Source organism: Leucoraja erinacea, chromosome 5, assembly GCF_028641065.1.
Source record: "Leucoraja erinacea ecotype New England chromosome 5, Leri_hhj_1, whole genome shotgun sequence".
In the NCBI taxonomy this organism is placed as follows: Eukaryota; Metazoa; Chordata; class Chondrichthyes; order Rajiformes; family Rajidae; genus Leucoraja; species Leucoraja erinaceus.
In genome coordinates, this window is record NC_073381.1 from 43,659,769 (window position 1) to 43,682,028 (window position 22,260).

At 43.1% G+C, this 22,260-nt stretch overlaps 1 protein-coding gene across 23 annotated transcripts in view; it reads right to left on the reverse strand.

Annotated features, from left to right (window-relative positions):
• The window catches only part of dtnba (dystrobrevin, beta a), a 446,182-nt gene that overhangs the window by 224,342 nt on the left and 199,580 nt on the right, over nt 1–22,260 (reverse strand). For all 23 annotated transcript variants that reach the window (XM_055635471.1, XM_055635453.1, XM_055635463.1 and 20 more), the window contains one exon: nt 12,560–12,714. In XM_055635471.1, coding sequence (XP_055491446.1) covers nt 12,560–12,714 — 155 coding nt within the window. The remainder of the gene's footprint in view (nt 1–12,559; nt 12,715–22,260) is intronic.

Here is a 22,260-nt window from a genome sequence, read left to right on the forward strand (position 1 = left end):
AGACTGGAATTGGCCAGGATAGATTGGCAGATTATACTTCAAGGGTTGACACTGGAGCTGCAATGGTGAAGATTTAAAGACTGCATGGATGAACTCTAGAAATTGCTCATCCCTGTCTGGCGAAAAAATAAAACTGGGAAGAGGGGGGGGGAGTCTCAGCTCCCCCGTGCTGGGCAATCGACCCCGGATCGGGGCTGGTTGAACCTTGTACAACTTTGAAGCTTCCCGACATCAGTCTCTACCCAACACTGCGAGCTCCTCGATCGTGAAATCCGCAGGCCGCGATTGGAGCATCGATCCCAGGCAAGGGATCGGCCGCAATAGTAAGTCCACGTCCCCGTGGTGGGGCTCAAAGTCAGTCCCAAGCAAGGCCTCAAACTCCATGATGTTAGACCGCAGAGTGACCGGAGATACGATCCGGAAAACAATCGTATCTCCGGCAAGATAAGAGAATGAAAAAAAGTTTCCTCTGACTACCTCCCCCCACATAAAACAAACCAGAGAACATTAACACACATTTTTAAAACACCCTAAAAATAACAAAAAAGATGAAAAGACAGTCAGACTGTTGGCAAGGCTGCCATCGCTGATGGTGCCGCCCAGTGGATGGATAGAGAACTGGTTGGCAAACAGGTAGCAAAGAGTAGGAATTAACAACTCCTTTTCAGAATGACAGGTAGTGACTAGTGGGGTGCCGCAAGGCTCTGTGCTGGGAGCCCAGTTGTTTACAATATATATTAACGATTTAGAAGAGGGAATTAAATGTGACATCTCCAAGTTAGCGGATGACATAAAGCTGGGTGGCAGTGTGAGCCTCGATGAGGATGCTGAGGATGCAGGGTGACTTCGATAGGTTGGGTGAGTGGGCAGAAAATAATGGCAGATGCAGTATAGTGTGGATAAATGTGAGGTTATCCACTTTGGTGGCAAGAACAGGAAGGCAGATTATTATCTGCATGGTGTCAGATTAGGAGAAGGAGAGGTGCAACGAGACCTGGGTGTGCTTGTACATCGCTCAAATTTAGAAGGATGAGAGGGTATCTTATAGAAACATATAACATGCTTAGAAGATTGGACAGGCTAGACAGGGCTGCCAACTCTCAAGCATTGAGCGTGAGTCACATATTTTACAAAATTCTCACGCTCTCACGCTGATCACAAATTTCTCATGCTCAAAAATCTGCAGGTGCTGAAAGTTCGCAATAAAGCAAAAATTGTTTTAGAGGCGAGTAAAAGCATGAGGGGAATATATAAGGTGAATGCACAGTCTTTTTCCCAGGATATGTGATTCAAGAACTAGAGGGCACTAGTTTAAAGCAGGGCTGTCAAACTACTGGCCCGCGGGATGATTTTGGGGGGAAAAAAGTAGCTTAGTTTCCTTCATGCAGATGGTGTGATAGGTGAGACACGGCACTGGTCCCATCACCTACAACTTTTCAAGTGCATTCAAGACCATCCAGCCCCTGATTCTGAAAAACAAGCTTAAGAAGCCGGCGGTGGACTCCACCTTTATCTCCTGGATATACAACTACCTGACAGGTCGACCACAGTTTGTTAAGCTGGGGGACTGTGTTTCCGGGACAGTGGTGTGCAATGTTGGAGCCCCACACGGAACGGTTCTGGCCCCGTTCCTCTTCACCATCTATACTGCAGACTTCAATTATAAGTCTGACATATGCCACGTACTGAAATAGTCAGATGACACAGCGATTGTGGCATGTGTAAGGAATGGGCATGAGGAGGAATACAGGGACTTGACCAGTTCCTTCTGTGCCTGGAGTAAAGAGAACTGTCTCATCCTGAATACAAGCAAGACTAAAGAGATGGTGGTTAACTTCAGCCAGTCAACGCTGCAGGGGCTGACATTGAGGTGGTGCAGAGATATAAATACCTTGGAGTGCACCTTGATAACAAACTGGACTGGTCTGTCAACTCTGACCCCCTCTACAAAAAAAAGGCCAGAGCAGACTCTTTTTCCTCAGAAGGCTAAAATCCTTCAATGTGCGTAATGATATGCTGCACATGTTTTACAATACTGTGGTTGCAAGTGTCATTTTTTACGCTGTTGTCTGCTGGGGCAACAGCATCAGTGTGATAAACAATAAGAAACTGGACAAACTGGTAAAATGGGATAGCTCAGTGCTGGAGGGGAGAGTGGACTCTGGGATGGATGTGCTTGAGAGGCGTATGAGGCGCAAGGTGCAGGTCATCCTGGAAAACCCTGGGCATCCCCTCCATGTAATTCTGGAGGGTCAAAAGAGCACTCGGAACAACAACCGGCTCCTCTCCCTGGTTGTAGAACGGAGCAGTTCAGGAGATCCTTCACACCTGCAGCCATTAGATTTTATAATACTGACCGCTAGGCTGTGGGGGGATGCGTTTTTGCATTTTTTAATTGTTTATTATTGGTCTTTTTAAGTATTTATTGCTGTTAGGAATTGTCCACATTGTATTTTAGGTATTTTCTGTCTGCGTTAGTTTTAAATGTGTGGGTTTGTTGGTTGGGGGCTTCTGGATATCTGAAATTCCCTGAAGGGATCAATAAAGTATTTAATATATATATTTAGGCATAACAGCATGAATTATAATCTGATTTCCATACATGAATATAGTCACTCATAGAAACATAGAAAATAAGTGCCAAGAGGAGGCCATTCGGCCCTTCGAGCCAGCACAGCCATTCATTCATAGAAACATAGAAATTAGGTGCAGGAGTAGGCCATTCGGCCCTTCGAGCCTGCACCGCCATTCAATATGATCATGGCTGATCATCCAACAGTATCCCGTACCTGCCTTCTCTCCATACCCTCTGATCCCCTTAGCCCCAAGGGCCACATCTAACTCCCTCTTAAATATAGCCAATGAACTGGCCTCGACTACCCTCTGCGGCAGAGAGTTCCAGAGATTCACCACTCTCTGTGTGAAAAAAAGTTCTCCTCATCTCGGTTTTAAAGGATTTCCCCTTTATCCTTAAGCTGTGACCCCCTTGTCCTGGACTTCCCTAACATCGGGAACAATCTTCCTGCATCTAGCCTGTCCAACCCCTTAAGAATTTTGTAAGTTTTCTATAAGATCCCCTCTCAATCTTCTAAATTCTAGAGAGTATAAACCAAGTCTATCCAGTCTTTCTTCATAAGACAGTCCTGACATCCCAGGAATCAGTCTGGTGAACCGTCTCTGCACTCCCTCTATGGGCAATAATGTCCTTCCTCAGATTTGGAGACCAAAACTGGACGCAATACTCCAGGTGTGGTCTCACCAAGACCCTGTACAACTGCAGTAGAACCTCTCTGCTCCTATACTCAAATCCTTTTGCAATGAAAGCTAACATACCATTCGCTTTCTTTACTGCCTGCTGCACCTGCATGCCTACCTTCAATGACTGGTGTACCATGACACCCAGGTCTTGCTGCATCTCCCCCTTTCCCAATCGGCCACCATTTAGATAATAGTCTGCTTTCCTATTTTTGCCACCAAAATGGATAACCTCACATTTATCCACATTATACTGCATCTGCCAAACATTTGCCCACTCACCCAGCCTATCCAAGTCACCCTGCAGTCTCCTAGCATCCTCCTCACAGCTAACACTGCCCCCCAGCTTAGTGACATCCGCAAACTTGGAGATATTGCCTTCAATTCCCTCATCCAGATCATTAATATATATTGTAAATAGCTGGGGTCCCAGTACTGAGCCTTGGGGTACCCCACTAGTCACTGCCTGCCATTGTGAAAAGGACCCGTTTACTCCTACTCTTTGCTTCCTGTTTGCCAGCCAACTGTACGCAATACTCCAGGTGTACAGTTTTGGTCTCCAAATCTGAGGAAGGACATTATTCTCCACTAGGGGCTCTGCATTGAAGGCACCTCTGCCTACAGCCTGTCTGTTTTTTTCCTATTTTTTTTAAATTTTAGTTTGTCTAAATAGTTTTGTTTGGGGATTCTTTCGTTTTTCTATGTGGGGGAGGGGGGAGGGGTAAGGGGGAAACTGCTTCCCAGTCCCTTCCTGGCGAGGATGTGACTATTTCTCCGAGTGGCGTCCTCGCCCCCCTACCATATGGATTGGCGCGGCCTTTCCTACCGGAGACCAGGGACCGGACCAGAGCTTCGGCAGTGGCGGCGCGGTCATCCGCAAACTTGCTGGTGTTGCTCCCAATTCCCTCTTCCAAATCATGAATATATATGGTAAACAGTTGTGGCCCCAACACCGAGCCTTGCGGCACTCCACTCGCCACTGCCTGCCATTCTGTTCCCCATGTTGGGGGAGTCCAGAACCAGGGGCCACAGTTTAAGAATAAGGGGTAGGCCATTTAGGACTGAGATGAGGCAAGACATTTTCACCCAGAGAGTTGTGAGTCTGTGGAATTATATGCCACAGAAGGCAGGGGAGGCCAATTCACTGGATGTTTTCAAGAGTGAGTTAGGCTAAAGGCAATCAAGGAATAAGGGGAAAGAGCCAGAACGGGGGAATGATTTTGGTTGATTAGCTTTGATATTATTGAATGGCAGTGCTCGCTTGAAGGGACTCCTGCACCTATTTTCTATGTTTCTAAAAGGAGCTGAAAAAGAGAGTAACAATTAAGATAGCATTTTCACAATTTCCGCATTCAGCTGTCCATAAGTGGCACATCATACAATCAAACCCCTCTCACCCGTATCCACTTATCACACCTGGACCCGAAAAGTTGACTGTCCATGTTCTTCGGAGATATTGCCTGACCCAAGAAATTACTCCATGACTGTGATTTTTTTTGTAAACCAGCATCTGCAGTTCTTTGTGTCTATTGTAAATTTTAATCCAATTCACTGCAAGGCCAAGTTAAGAAATAGCTGTGCTACTTTGTTATTTGTGATGCATTATGTTTCTGCCATCAAGGACTAAAAATGACATGAAAGGCTTGTTCACACCAAAGGACTTGGAAAATCCATCTGTGGTGCAAACCTCTGAGGTGGTCGGCAATGCATTGAAAGATGCAACAAAAGAGAGAACAACCTGTGCTTTAGACAGTCATTGACTCAATAATATTCACTTCAACGTTACAGATACATTTTAAACACAATTATCACAATTTTCTTTTGGTAAAGTTTTTCAATGCAATACTAAACCTTGATTGTCTCTGAAGAATACACATGAACAAAGAAATGTGGGTTGCACAACCCTCTTTATTATTTGTTATAATCAAAACCTCTCCTCCACAGCTGCACTGCGCAACAAATCAATATCTGACAATAAGATATAATGTTTAAATATAACATGTTGTTTCTACAGTTTCACCAATGCCCAAAGTATAATATTTCAAATATAAATGAAATAAAAGTTTCCACATCTTTATTAGCAGACACATAATTTCTGAGATTTCAAATATTAAGCTGTTTTATATTTCTACCACGACAATGCTGCAAAATTTCATAATGGACCCGATATGTAAAGACATGAGGGACAATTGCAGTAACATTTCCATGTTGAATTTGAAGCTGCTTTGCAGAAACATCAGGAAAGCTGATTTTTCATCCTTTCCCACCAAAACAGTCCCAAATCAAATAAAGATTCCTGAGATGGAAAAGCACCTCAGACTAAAGTAAGCGTCGGCAACTCTGTTCCAACCAAAAGTGCCATCATACACAGCCTCCTATTTGACCAGAGTGCTATCCCATTTATCTTCCATCCTCACAGATTTCATTTGTTGGAGTGAAGTTTAACAAATAAAGGTCAGTGTTATTCATCAGGACAGCATTTTGAATTAATATCCTTTTAAAAATATATATAAGAAGCACACTTTGCAATCCCAAAATGGCTTTGAGCCAGGGCTCACAGCAGGAATGGTGACCAGATGCTTGGTCAAAGAAGCAACCTTGAAGGAGAGAAGTAAGTGGTGGTGATGGAAATGCAAGTGTGATTGGTGCGGATACCCAAGCCTTGGTAACCAAAATGTGAGAGTCATTGGAGGAACTCAGGGTGACAAATTAACTTGGAAATTTTCACAATTTCCCTTTTCAAGAAACAAAGAATGATAACAGAAAAACATATTGTAGGAACCTGTGATTCTAACTGTGTGCAGTCCACGAGGACGCAGGTAACACTGCCCTCTTGTGGAAATACAAGAACCTGGCAAATACTTTGTCTTAATATTTATTTCTGTTACGCAGGATTATTTCATTAAACAGTGAAAGTCAGATTTACACAATGCAAGTAAAATAATGTTAATATATATATTTTTATGTTAAATGCAATAGAGCTTTTGCATACATATATGTACCAAGCTACCACACTGCTTAACACACTGCAGAAAGATATCTCGGGTGACAAGGGTAGACATGGGGTCATTTCTAATAACTGAGAGACAGGCATGCACTTTGGGATAGAGAAATATACTCGCAATGTTGACAACATGTGCGCTTGCTGTAACTGGCAGGAAGGCACATCTTGCTGCCAATCTGGGATGAGGTCCCTTTCACATGTTGATCTCAAAACAGAGTTCGGCACGACTCCATGGGTCACACAGGAACCTCTAGATCAATAGCCCATGGATTTGATTGTTCAAAAGCACCAGTTGTCAACATTATGTGGACTTTCCAACAATAACAATTGCATGGATATAATTCATGATTATAAAGGGTTTTTTTTCTGGAGGAGCCAGAATGATGGATCATGGGCTCAGGATTAAAAAAAATTGCATTTGATCTGAAATTAGAAGAAATTTCTTCAAAGGAGATTGTGAATCTTTGTAATATTCTAGCCCACAGGGTTGTGAATTCTTAGTTATTAAGCACATTAATTTCAGTGATTGCTTTATGGACAATTTATAGTAGATTTGAGAGGAAAGTCAAGTTGAAATGGTATTCACCTCTTTTGCAGTGATTGCTGAAGCAATCTCCAGAGGCTGTGTAATCTTATGCTTCAATTTCCATGCAAGTCTGTCTCAAATGAGAGGCTATAGTTCCTGAAGACATTGGCTTCCTCCTGGGTGATGTCCTGGGTTACACAAGAGTGACACAAAGGGAGGTGGAGGTACTGGGAAATGGGTGATAAGTTTCCACTTCCAGAGGAGGTGAATCGAGGACCAGAGGACCAGTCCTCTAGAAAAGGTTTAAGGTGAACGGGAAAACATTTAAACATTTAATAGGAATCTGAGGGGTAACTTATTCACACAAAGGGTGGTGGGTGTATTGAACAAGCTGCCAGAGGAGGTAGTGGAGGCAGGGACTATACCAACGTTTAGCCGAAGGTAACTCGCCTCAGGCAATCAAAAGTAGAAATGATCCTTCAGTTCCGTGCCTTCCACTTCCTCACTACACCGTCTCCTCTGGTCCCAATGCCCAGTACACAATGTGACAGCACCCTCTGGAGAGAGTCATAGTTACTGTATCCAGCGAGAAAACAGGCCCTCCGGCCCACACCGACCAACATGTCCCAGCTACACTAGTCCTACCTGCCCACGTTTGGTCCATATCCCTCCAAACCCGTCCTATCCATGTACCTGTCTAACGGTTTCTTAAACGATGGGATAGTCCCAGCCTCAACTGCCTCCTCTGGCAGCTTGTTCATACATCCAACACCCTTTGTGTGAAAATGTTACCCATCAGATTCCTATTAAATCTTTTCCCCTTCACCTTGAACCTATGTCCTCTGGTACTCGATTCACATACTCTGGGAAAGAGAATCTGTGCATCTACCCGATCTGTTCCTATCTTGATTTTATGCACTTCTATAAGATCACCCCTCATCCTCCTGTGCTCTAAGAAATAAAGTTCCAACCTATAGCTCAAACCCTCTATTCCTGGCAACATCCTCATAAGGCCTTACATCCCTGCCCCGCGCGGCTTGGAATTGCCGCGGGACTTTGTGAGCGCCCGCCGGGGCTCCAACACCAAGACCCGGTGCTTGGCCTTGCATCACCCGGCGTGGCTTTAATGGCTGCGGGACATTTAACATTGCCCGCTGGGGGCTTTGACTCTGACATAGGGGGGAGAGGGGAGTGCAGGGGAGAGATATGTTTTTTTTTGCCTTCCTTCACAGCGAGGAGAAGATGCGCTGTGAAGGATGTTTGTGTAAATTGTGTTGTGTCTTGGGTCTTTTTCGTTTTGTATGTTTGACTGCAGAAACGACATTTTGTTTGGACCTTAACGGGATCCAAACGACAAATAAATTGTATTGTATTGTATTGTATTGTAAATCATTTCTGTACCCTTTCCAGCTGGACAACATCTTCCCTAGAACATGGATGATGCTCTGTTCCCCATCACTGGCTGAGCCAGGTGAAGACAGTCCTCAGCATCATTGGTGGGGTGGGAGATTGCAACCTTCACGATTTGACACGATGCAATCAACCCGGCGTGCACAATCAAATAAGATCAAATAGAACAAGTTGTCCGACAACTTTAGGCTGTGCAAGCCATACGCAAGAAGAAGAAGAAGCATCATTGGTAACAGCTGGGTCCAATTTGCTAATTTTGGTTTGGCCACCTGAATCTTGTCAGCCTACTCCCTATAACACCCAGGCATGCCGCCCTGCTGGCTGTGTTCCCCTGTCATGGTTCAAGGAAGACTGAGCCACTGGGACAAACCCAAAACCACCAGTGCCATTGTATGGTCAAGATTGAACTGGCAGGAAGAAACTCTAGACAGCCAGTGCCTCTAGCCTAGACTAACACTGAAAGATCGGGACAAGCCTGAGACATCAGTGCCGCTGAGCCACCAGGATAATCCAGAGACTGCCATTGCCGCATCATCATGCCCAAAGCTAAACTGCCAGAATAAACTCGAGCACCAGCACCTCGTCTCAAGGCATGGGTGCACTGCAGGGAAAACCCAAGATCACCACATCACAAAGACATGAAGACTAGGACTGAGCAGCCGGGTCAACCCTGGCATTGCCAGCGCCACCGCACATGCGCTCTGATGGAAATATAGAAACATAGAAAATAGGTACAGGAGTATGCCATTTGGCCCTTCGAGCCTGCACCGCCAATCAATATGATCATGGCTGATCATCCAACTCAGTATCCTGTACCTGCCTTCTCTCCATACCCCCTGATCCCTTTAGGGCTACATCTAACTCCATCTTAAATATAGCCAATGAACCGGCCTCAACTACCTTCTGTGGCAGAGAATTCCAGAGATTCACCACTCTGTGTGAAAAATGTTTTTCTCATCTCAGTCCTAAAAGACTTCCCCCTTATCCTTAAACTGTGACCCCTTGTTCTGGACTTCCCCAACAACGGGAACAATCTTCCTGCATCTAGCCTGTCCAACCCCTTAAGAATTTTGTAAGTTTCTATAAGATCCCCCCTTAATCTTCTAAATTCTAGCGAGTACAAGCCGAGTCTATCCAGTCTTTCTTCATATGAAAGTCCTGACATCCCAGGAATCAGTCTGGTGAACCTTCTCTGTACTCCCTCTATGGCAAGAATGTCTCGACAATGATGTCGAGGGATAGTGCCCATGCGGTCCTGGACTTCCTTACCACTGTAAATGAAATTATATGACACGAGTTCACCCTACTGCAAATGTCTGTGTGGTCACTGCCGAACCCGGCGTTATCCCCAACACCATAACATGAAAGATCCACTATACTCTTCACAAATCAAACAGGAATTTATCACTAGTTCCCAAGTCAAAACTCATACCCAATAATCTGCTGATTATGGATGTTTGATGGTGCGGAAAAGTTTAAAAAATGAATTTGCTTTGAAAAACCAACAGATATGTTCAGTCAATAGATATGCTTTCACTGAACACACATTTCAGTACGTTATTCACCTGGAAAATGAACCATAATCACAACTTAGTCAGCAATAGGAAGCCTGATCTACTCCATGAAGAAATGGTCATCTGGCCAACACAGACAGAAGGGGGTTGAGAACTTTTATCTCCTCACTCAAGCTTTCAGCCATCTGGTCTTGGACCATGGTGGGATATTGACACATTTTTGTTCTCAATCTGCATGACACCACAGGAATGAAGTCACTGTGATACGAGGGACATAATGATATTAAATCGCATGCAATAATTGCCCAAATTACTTTTTGGTGCCAGAGAGCAAGATGTCAACTCTTTATGTGCTCTTCTCAGAGAAGGATCAATTACCATCCAATTGCTCTATTCTTTTAAATCTCTTTACTACCAGTAAATCTAGCACCATTTCCCCATTGCTCTCCCTTTTGTACGAATTTGACTTGATTGTATTCATGTGATCTGTTTGGATAATATGCAAAACAAAGCTTTTTACTGACAATAATAAACCTGAACAAAATCTAAAATGGCTCAACTTAGAGGCGTACAAACAGGAAGGGACTCGCACTCTTCAACTAAAACATAATCAGAGGACTGAGGCTTGCTACTTCCTTAATTAAAGGCACCCGTCTTTACCTGAGCTAATGCCGTAGACATCTTCATCTTGGTTCATCTTTAAACGCGTATCTCTAGGTGGTTGGTCATGCTGTCCCTGCAGCCCTGTTCTTTGTCTCCCGCATCAACCACAACTGAAGAAGGGGCTCGACCTGAAATGTCACCCTTTCCTTCTCTCCCGAGATGCTGCCTGTCCCGCTAAGTTACTCCAGCATTTTGTGACTATCTTCAGTTTAAACCTGCATCTGCAGTTCCTTCCTACACAACTGTCCTAACCCCATCTTGATTAGCTCCCACTTCATTCGTCATTGGCAACAATCCTCTCTCTCCCTCCCCCATCCTTCCAATTTCCCTGATCCCACCCTGACTCTTAATTTTACTCAAAACACTAAATTCACAATTGCAGAACGACACAGAAATACGCGCTCTAAATTCCAGCTAAGTATTGAACTTCGGAAAAGTGTCTTTTCAGCCAACTTCAAAAGCCTTGCAAAAGTTACAGGCTAACGTGTAAATTGAGTTAATTTACTGTTCATTTCTAGAGATTTGAATCAGCTATTTCAAGACATGTTAATATCTTAAACATAACTATTGGTAAAATGTCATGGGTTGAGAGAATTTCTTCGAAGCACTTTTGCTTCAGTCATCAAGTTATCCCAAGATTGGATAGATTCTTAAACTGTGACCCCTTGTTTTACAGAACAATCTTCCTGCATTATCAGCACAAAATAGAGAGAGTACTGGATGTTGCCTGGGTTTCAACCACTAAATAGGTTGAATAAGTAGGTCTTTATTCTTTTAAGGGGGGACTTGATATTAAAATGATGAAGGGAAGTAGTTGATGACAAACTTTTCCCTTTGAGAATAGGGAAATTCAAAAACTGGCAGCCAGAATTAAAACAGAAAGTTTAGGGGTAATACTCTTTACTCAGAGAGTGGTAGCGGTGTGGAAACTGTCCATGAGAAGTCACAGGTGGGACTAAGGGAAAAAAAAAAGGTAAAACGTTTTTTCTGTTTGAGTTTAGCTGAGGTAAAGAGGCACCTTACTGCTGATTCCTGTGAGGAAATTCTCACCATGAAGATAATTTAGAAACCTGCCTTGCAGCTGGGCAGATATTTCCATCAGTGAACTGAACCATTCAGTCTCATTATTTACGGCATATGCAAACATTTGGCAGTGGTTTATGCCATCCAATTGACAGCCAAACACTGGATTTAGTATGTTGGCCGGGAATTTTAATATGGTTCAGCCAACCAAATGTTTTTAACATCAGAAAATGTTTAACATAGAAACCCGCGTTCTCAAGAGAAGTGCCCTAAAAATGGATGCACCAAAAGTATGAAATCCATTGCCGCTAATTTATTGCTGGCAAACTGGACACCATGGCTGTAGTAAACAAATTCAGATCCGGTGCAGCTCAAATTGCTGGATAAATCTTTCACTGGAAACAATTTGCCCCACTCTGGTCCAAGAATATATTTACTTCCACTTTCTTCAATTGCATATGCTAATCTTTTGATTTCCTTTACATGGAATGGAATACTTTATTGTCACATGTGACAAGTCACAGCAAAATTCTTTGCTTGCATCCCCAAGGTATGCAAATAGTCGCCACATAAACAGCGATGACAAAGTTACAAAGTACCCCCGCCAGCTCGTCCTTTGTACTCCCCCTCCTCACAGCGGTTCCCACATGCCGGCTCCTCCAATATTCTTTGTTGTTTCCCCCCCCCCCCCCCCCCTCACGGCAGTTCCCCCACACCTGCTCCTCCATTGTTCTTCCTTCTATCCTCCTCACGGTGGTTTATAAATAGTCTCTGTCACAATGCAGATGAATCTGCTGTGAACTAATCAGCACAGACAAACATGATTAAAAACGCGGACTTTAATTGTTCATTAGCTTTACACTCAGGAGGCCAAAAATGAACTGCCGCACCATCCATTCCCTCCACAAACATTGCCTGACCTGCTGAGTAAATCCAGCATTTTGTATTTCTCTCAAGAGACCAGATTCTTGTGCCTATAACCCATCCTGCCATAACCTTTAAAATATCCAGACAATGATACAACTCTCAGTCCTAACACATGATCAGCCCTCAAGCAACGAACATTCTTCATATACTATGCACCATATACACTACAAGCACTGAACAATGCTGTTGATAATGAGCTGATTGAAAATTGGGGCCACGTTGCTCAATACATCTCACCTGTTGTGGGAAGCAGGTCCGTACAGCATGTTCTGTGTAGCCAAAAGATGGGCCCTCGAATACAGCGGTGGGTAACTTCAAAACCTCTTGGAGGAATTGGTCGAACTTCATGTACATCATTATTCCATTGGAGTCAGATATTTGTGAGAAAGTATCTGTAAACATATGTTATAAAGAGATTAGTTGGTAAAGATATTAAAAAGAAAACTGAATAGAATCTGATTATGGAAATACTGGTGCAGATCTTTGTTGAACATTTGCAAACCAAGGCAAAATGCCATGCAACAGGAACAGACTTGGCCAGTGGCTCCAAGTGTCTCAATTCATTGTCAAAAATTGTAATTGATCAGAAAAATCAATCAGCAGTCCAAGCATCACATTGCCAATCCCTGCCTCCATCCAGTTTAAGGGAAACAAGCAACACCCAAGGATATTCCAGTCAACTTCGAGCCTGCAAGTTACCAAAACAGCAGCAATTACGAAGCCACAGACCAAGCAATAAAAACTGAGATTCACCGTGCCACTACCTAACAACTTAGGTTACCATGTTATCTCAATGATTTCCGCATCACTCCCAATTAATTTCTAATCCATGGCATGAGAAGACATTAGTATGGTCACATTTGGACTACTGGGTACAGTTCTGGTCACCCTACTAAAGGAAGGGTGTCATTAAACTAAGAATGCTACAAAAAGATTTACAAGAATGTTATTGGGTCTGGAGGGTTTGATTTAGAAGGAAAGGCTAGGACTCTTCTCTAGAAGGCAAAGAACTGACACGAGATGCATAGGTAGGGTGGATGGCCAGTCTTCTCCCCCAGGTACTAGAGTTTGAAACAAGAGGGTGTAGGTTTAAGGTGAGAGAGGAAAGATTTAGAAGACATCCAAGGGGAAAATTTCACACAAAGGGTGGTGAGGAAGTGGTTGAGGTGATTACAATTACAACAGCTGAATGATATTTGGACAGGTACATGCAGAGGAAAGGCTTAGACGATATTGGCCAGGGGCAGGCAAGAGGGATTCGCTGGGTAAAGCAACTTGGTCAACATGGACGAGTTGGGCCGAACAGCCTGCTTCAATGCTTCGAGCTCTGTGACTTAATCTATTTGTAATTATTATTAAACTGCTGACTAGACTCTTTTTTTTTTATTCATTCAATTAACTTCTGAAACGGTAATTGGAGAAATGGCAAAAAAATGTTATGTTATTCTCTGGTTAATTACCCAAATTAAAAAGAACATGGTCAGCATTTAAGTGGCACAAACTCCAGCAAATCCTTTGAAGGGACAAATTAGGCCTGCAAAAGGTTACATGCCCAACCTTGCTGCACAGCGGCATTGGAAGTTAAAGGCATGATCTGAATCAGCCTAGCTTTGGAAGAAATTGTGCAAGAAAAGAGAAAGCCATCATTTCAGTCATTCTAAACATACATGACTATTATTTCACTCATTTCACATTTTTTTAAAATAATAATATTCCTAATAAACATGCAAACTCTCTTGTTAATTAGAAATAATTAGCAGGCAGATGCCTCTAAAATTCTGCACAATGGGAGGCAGGAGATGATGATACTGCTATTCAGGACTCTGGTCTAGCTGCGGATTCAATATTAAGCAACCACACGCCACAGTAATATTTACAGAGATATGCAACAACATTGACATCTGCCAAGCTCACATTTCATAATGTCCCGTTCACCCATCGCCCTTTTCTTCAAAGGCCTCTAACACAAGGGTCGGCAACCTACGGCCCACGGGCCAGATCCGGCCCATAACCCAAAATCATCCGGCCCGCAGGCGTATTTATTGGGAACCTGGGAACTGTAGCCAGTCCCGGGGATGCGAGCGGATCTGGGAACGTGAGCTGATCTGGGAACTGTAGCCAGAGGCCCAAGTTTGATCCTGACTACGGGTGTTGTCTGTACGGAATTTGTATGGTCGCCCTGTGAACGCGTGGGATTTCTATGGGTGCGCTGGTTTCCTCCCATACTCCAAACATGTACAGGTTTGTAGGTTAATTGGCTTCGGTAACAATTGCAAATTGTCACTCGTGTGTGGGATAGTGTTAGTGTAAGGGGTGATCACTGGTCGGCGTGGACTTTGTGGGCCGAAGGGGCTGTTTCGGCGCTATATGTCCAAAGTAACATTTGCACACAAATGTATGCAACTAAGTTTTACTGTAAAGTTCTATACTTCCATTGTTGTGACATGAAAAATCAATTCCAGAGACCATCTATAAAGGAGGTATATAAATACCAGCGAAGATTGTAATGCCCACTTCATCCTGGAAAGCATGTTTAAACAACCTTACACCTGAACTCCTGAAAAAACCAGGAGAATACATCAGCATTGCACAATGATAATGTTCTGATTGCTGCTCAAACAAATGTCACCAACAGCCAAGTACTTCACAGATGCAGTACAGATTCAGATTCAGATTCAACATGCTAATTAATAAATGAATTGAAATGCTGACAACTATTGCGTGGACTTGGAAAATCATAAGTGATAGGAGCAAAATTAGGCCATTCGGCTCATCAACTCTATTCTGCCTTTCAATCATGACTGATCTATCTCTCCCTCGTAACCCCATTTTCCTGCCTTCTCCCCATAACCTGGCAGCAAAACATGGTGCTTCTTGCATGCAGGCTCAGTAGACTATTTCTGTCCACTTGCTAATCAGGGTCAGGGGTATGGTAATACTCTATGGGACTGAAATAATTTCACCATGTGCGAGCATGTTGTACATGTGACAATAAAAGCACCATGGACCATTGACATGGATGAAGAAACTCTGTTTCTTCAATTATCCCATTGTAAAATTTGTAGTTGAACTCTAAAGCAGGGTCATCACCTATTCAAAAATAAATCTGGCAAATAATTTTGATTTACTAGAGCTTAACATTTTTAGTTATATTGCAACAGGGAAATTGCATTATTAATTTCTGATGAATGCTGTCATCTCTTGTCATAACTCTTGCAGACAAACGAGAGGACACCTGGTTTAACCGGGACACTACTATTTTTGGGATCTTCCTGGTTCCCCACTCAGAGGCAGAGACTGCCGAAGGTCAATGGCAAGCTGGTCCTCCAGCTAGTCAGCCTACTCGAGGAACAGTGTCTCAAGTGACTGTCAAATAACACATGGCTAAGATGTGGCTAAGGAATTTCTTTAGTCATAGGGCGGTGAATCTATGGAATTCATTGAAACATAGAAAATAGGTGCAGGACTACCATTCAATAGAATCCAAAATCAGTACCCCTTTCCTGCTTTCTCCCCATATCCCCATTGCAAAGGAAAGGCTGCAGAGGCCAAGTCAATAGATATTTTTAAGGCAGAGATAGATAGATTCTTGATTAGTACGGGTGTCAGCAGTTATGGGGAGAAGGCAGGAGAATGGGGTTAGGAGATAGATCAGCCACGATTGAATGGCGGAGTAGACTTGATGGGTAAAATGGCCTAATTCTGCTCCTATCACATGAACCTGTTTGAGAAACGGTATTTAGAGATTGTCTATGGGAACCATGTCATGTCTGGTTGAGGAAGTCAGTGGGATCGGTGGCCGGATCAAGTTTGCTATGGATATCAAAATATGTTGGTCGCCAGCACGTGGCATAATTCAAAGAGAAAACCTTTACATAAAAATCACCATTGAGTGTTAAATCACTGAAAATTACAATATGCATCAGAAATTACAAGAGTAACAACCTAAACAACCAGGAGTAACAACCTAAACTTTCACAAAAGCAGTGGGTAAATACTGCAGAGTGTATTAGATAATTGATGCATTATTGAAATTACTGAGGGGGAGGGGGAGAAATTCACCACCATTATGGCTGGCAATTGAGGGAATAATCATTTGTAGAGAGCCAATACTCTGCATGTCACGACAGCAAAGCTGGTTAAAAACAAGCATCACCATTATCCTCCACAATGGAGAGTGGGAATTGTAATAGGGTGGGAGGTTGCTGACGCATAATGGAAATTGCCGGATAATGGAAAACTCTCAAATTTTCATCCCACACACAGTATGCAAATAGAGTAAGAATACAAATACATTTAATGTAATCTTTTTGGGGGGGCTTCACACTTAGTGTATATTAAGTAGAAAGAGATTGATGTTAGTCACAATGAAACAAAGTGTTACACAAGACTGATAAGTTAAGCACAGGGTGAATAATTGAGTGGGGCATAATCAGCATGCAGATAATGCATGTGAAACAAATCTATTTTTTTTAAAAAGCTGATCTCAAAAGTTGCGGCAAAATTTGATGCTTTCCATAATGCTGCCTGGATTACGCACTATAGAGTTCATAAATTCATCAGACCTGGGAGGAGAATTAGGCCATTCAGCCCATTGAGTCTACTGTGTCATTTACTCAACCCCATTCTTCTATCTTCTCCCCTTAACCTTTAACGCTTTCACTTATCAAGAACCTGTCAAACTCGGCTTTAAAAATACCCAAAGTCTCCACAGTCATTCCACAGATTCACCACCCTCTGGCTAAAGAAATTCCTCTACATCTCCTTAAAGGGACATTCTTTTATTCTGTGCCTGCTGGTCCAATGCTCTTCCACTTGCGGAAGCATCCTCTCCACATTCACTCTATCCAAGCCTTTCACTATTTGGTAAGTTTCGATGAGATCACCCTTCTAAATTCCAGCAAGTACAGGCCCAGAGGCATCAAGAACCCATCATATGTCAGTCCAATCATCTTTAGGATTATTCTCGTAAACCTTCTTTGGACCCTTTCCAACGCCAGTACATCTCTCATCAGGTTTGTGGCCAAACGCTCGCAATACAAACTTGGATTGTTTTTTTCTGATAGGGTGAAACTAAGTGACCATGGGGATGAGCTGCAAATAAGATGATCTTATTAATAACCGTATAACCATATAACAATTACAGCACGGAAACAGGCCATCTCGGCTCTACAAGTCCGTGCCGAACAACTTTTTTTCCCTTAGTCCCTTAGTCCCACCTGCCTGCACTCATACCATAGCCCTCCATTCCCTTCTCATCCATATGCCTATCCAATTTATTTTTAAATGATACCAACGAACCTGCCCCCACCACTTCCACTGGAAGCTCATTTCACACCGCTACCACTCTCTGAGTAAACAAGTTCCCCCTCATGTTACCCCTGAACTTCTGTCCCTTAATTCTGAAGTCATGTCCTCTTGTTTGAATCTTCCCTATTCTCAAAGGGAAAAGCTTGTCCACATCAACTCGTGTCTATCCCTCTCATCATTTTAAAGACCTCTATTCTGTCCCCCCTTAACCTTTTGCACTCCAGAGAATAAAGACCTAACTTAATCAACCTTTCTCTGTAACTTAGTTGTTGAAACCCAGGCAACATTCTAGTAAATCTCCTCTGTACTCTCTCTATTTTGTTGACATCCTTCCTATAATTGGGCGACTGGAATGAACAAATGGAAGCAGTTAAAGAGTGAAGACATAGATAAAATAATGCAGGAGTTTTGCAATGCACAGCAGGAAGTCAAGCAGGTCATGTGTTCCACTTCCAGCAAACAAGAACAAACGTAAAAAACAAATTGAACTAAAATCACAGAAGGATGACTGATATAGGCAGAGAAATTGAAGGTAGAATTCAATGTTTAAGAAGGAACTGCAGATGCTGGAGAATCGAAGGTTACACAAAAAAGCTGGAGAAACTCAGCGGGTGCAGCAGCATCTATGGAGCGAAGGAAATAGGCAACGTTTCGGGCCGAAACCCTTCTTCAGACTGTTCCAGGTGCGACAGAGGTTTACCTGCATCTCTTCCAACCTCATCTATTGCGTCCGCTCCTCTAGATGTCAGCAGATCTATATCGGTGAGACCAAGCGGAAGTTGGGCGATCGTTTCGCCGAACACCTCCGCTCGGTCCGCAATAACCAAGCTGACCTGTGGCTCAGCACTTCAACTCCCCCAAACCTCTCTGTCCTGGGTCTCCTCCATGGCCACAGCGAGCAGCACCGGAAATTGGAGGAACAGCACCTCATATTCCGTTTGGGGAGTCTGCATCCTGGGGGCATGAACATCGAATTCTCCCAATTTTGTTAGTCCTTGCTGTCTCCTTCTCCTCCCCTTCCTCAGTCCCCCTGCTGTCTCCTCCCATCCCCCAGCCTTCGGGCTCCTCCTCCTTTTTCCTTTCTTGTCCCCGCCCACCCCCGCCCCCGATCAGTCTGAAGAAGGGTTTTGGCCCAAAACGTTGCCTATTTCCTTCGCTCCATAGATGCTGCTGCACCCGCTGAGTTTCTCCAGCTTTTTTGTGTAACTGTAGAATTCAATATTTAGTCCATAATACCAAAAATGTTATAGCAGAGCTATAAGATCTTTGCATAATACTGTGATGTGCCAAACTGAAGATACGGTACTAAGTGGGATGGAGAAATAAAATGGCAAGCAACAGGAAGGACATAGTCACCCCTGCAGACTGAACGTAGATGCTCCAAAACATAATCACCCAATATACATTTAGTATCTCCAATGTAAAGGAAATCACATCATAAGAATCAAATGAAGAACAATAGATTGGAACCAAGTATTGGTATTAGTATTGGTTCATTATTGTCATGTTTACCAAGATCTAGTGGAAAAACTTTGTTTGCATGCTATCCAATCAAATCATACCATATATGAGTACATCCAAACCACAGACAAGTACAACAGATGGTAAAATCAGGGTAGAGAAAAACACGAAAATACACAATAATTCCAGCATTATAGCATTACAATTAGAGAAAGTGCGGCTAAAATAAACTGCAATGTCTGCAATGAGGTTGGGAGATTGGGATACACTTCAGCTAATGAGACACCATTCAGTAGTCTGATACAGCAGGGCAGTTGTTCTTGAATCTGGTGGTGTGAGCTTTCAATCTTTTATATCTTCTGCTTGACAGGTGAGTGGAGAAGAGGGAATGACCGGGGTGAAAATAGTCCTTGATTTTGTTGGCTATTTTCCCCAAAACATTCTAAATGTTTCCCAAGACAGTGCGAATTGTGGATGGAGTCAGTGGGTGAGTAGTCTGTGTGATGAACTGTGCTATATCCGCAACCTTCTGCATTTTCATGTTGTCTTGAGCAAAGTGGTTGCCAAATGAAGCTGCCGATTAGATTCTTACTACAGTGCGCCTGCAGAAGTTGGCAAGAGCGCTGGAGACATGCTGAACTTCCTTTGTTTTCTGGGGAAGTAGAGAGGTTGGTGTGCTTCTTTGGTCATAGCTTCACTGTGGTCGGATAAATTATTGATGATATTTACACTGAGGAACTAAAAGCACTCGACCATCCCTACATCATGCTGATTGGGGCGTGTACAACAACTCATTTCATGAAGTAACTAACTAGCTCCTGCTGACATTAAGAGGTTATTGGCTTGACACTATGTTAATAAGCCCTCTATCTCCTTCCTGTTCTCTGTCTTGTCTGAAGAAGGGTTTTGACCCCAAACATCACCCATTGCTTCTCTCCAGAGATGATGCCTGAGTTACTCCAGCATTTTGTGTCTATCTTCAGTTTAAACCAGCATCTGCAGTTCCTTCCTACACATTTGTGATTGTTTGAGATTCGGCCCACTACGTTGCCGTCATTTGCAAACTTGTAAATTAATTTAGAGTAGAGTTTGGCTGCAGTGATGAGTATATTGGAAGAAGAGTAAGGGGCAGAGAATGCATCCTTGTAGGGTACCAGTGTTGAGAATTATCATGGAGGATGTTTAGTCGTCTATCCTCCCTAATTGTGATCTGTACAGGGCTGCCAACTCTCACGCATTGGGCGTGAGACACACAAATTTCGCACAATTCTCACGCTCTCACGTTGATCACAGAATTTCTCACGCTAAAAAATATATATATAAAAAATAATAAAAAATAAAGAAAGTCACAAACAATTCAATTTGCCCAAGGCTTCCAGATCTCCTCCACACTCACCAATGAAAATATTTTTCTGTCGGCGGGTTTCCCATAAAGAACGAGCAATTTGATTGTCTTAAGCCCATCGCACACTATTAATATGCATAAGCTTGACCTGCCACAGGAACGTGATGAGGATGCTGCTTTACAGCTTGCACCTTAAACGGTTTTGCTTCCATTCCACGAGAAAAGTAAGATGTAAATATAATCCTGATATAACCGGACACATTACGTGGGGCGATACATAAGGACAATGCTAATTTTTCCGTGCAATGGAAATGTAATTCATAACCTGATCTGAGGTCAACTGGGCTGAGTCACTCCAGAATCTGCGTCCTTTTGTGTATTAATCAGTTCCTTGTTTGTACATTTTGACCTCTCTGTTTTTGCACCCGTAACTTATGCAAACTTCTGGCTGAATTCAGTGGAAGTTTGCTCAGATTGAGAGGAACATTAACCTTGACACATTCAGCGATCAGTTCCAGTGCATCAAAAGAAACTTGGTCATTAGTCCAGCGGTTACATTTTATCAAGATTTACTTCTTACAGTGCCGGAGGATGTCACATACCATGAGTAAATATTGAGCCAAAGTGTAGCCAGAATTTTCTCTGTGAGGATGTGGACCAGATGGAATGAATCTTTTTTTCAGTTTATTAATTCCCAGAAGAAGTAAAGCAGGAACAGAACTTATTTGATGTTGTAAAAGCTGCCTTAACGATGTCGCTTCAGTAATTGTTGCATTAATACCAGGCTTAAGCAGCATCAGAGGCTATGTGTGTTGCATTTAGTATTGCTGTTGTCCTGATAGAACATAGAACACAGTAAAATACTCTCCCCCTCTCCTAAAAAGAAGAAAGAAAACAAAACAGGGCGCCACGGTGGCGCAGCGGCAGAGTTGCTGCCTTACAGCGCCAGAGACCCGGGTTCCATCCTGACTATGGATGCTGTCTGTACGGAGTATGTAGGTTCTACCTGTGACTATGTGGGTTTTCTCACACTCCAAAGACGTGCCGGTTTGTAGGTTATTTGGCTTTGTAAAAATTGTACATTGTCCCCAGTGTGTAGTATAGTGCTAGTGTACGGGGTGTTTCTCTCCTATCTTCAACATTCAGCCTCTCTCGTTGTTCTTTTCACTCTGCTCTGACCAAAAGTCTTATCTTAAAGCACACAAAGCTCTAGAGTAACTCAGTGGGTCAGGCAGCGTCCCTGAAGTACATGGATATGTCATGTCTCAGGTTGGGACCACACCTGAAATGTCAACTATCCATGTTCTCCAGGGATACTGCCTGACCCACTGAGTTACTCCAGAGCTTTGTGTGCTTTCTTGTAAACTAGCATCTGCAGTTCCTGGTTTCTAGTTGCTGTACATCTTTTGTTCCTGTCTTAACTCCAAGGTATAGTCACCAGTGCAGTTAAACAGAGTGCTGCCTGACCCGCTAAGTTACTCCTGAAATTTGTTTCCTTTTGTGGATACCTTCTCTTTGTTCTTCTCTTTCTTTTTGGTCAGCAAGTTTGTATGTCATGTATGTCATGGAGTTTTACAGCCCAACTTGCCCACTGGCCTTTATTAAAATCTGACAATGTGTACTTTAACCACATGTGATTTTTTTCCTATTACAAATCTCAAATTGTGGAGTACAGAGACAAATAAATAAATGATGGGTCTTTGTCCCAAACGTTATGGAGGGCACTGTATGTACCTGGCTAAATGGCTTTTAAACATCGCCATTGTACCCATCTCTTCAGCCTTCTCTGGCAGCATTCCATGTACAGACCACCCTCTGGTTG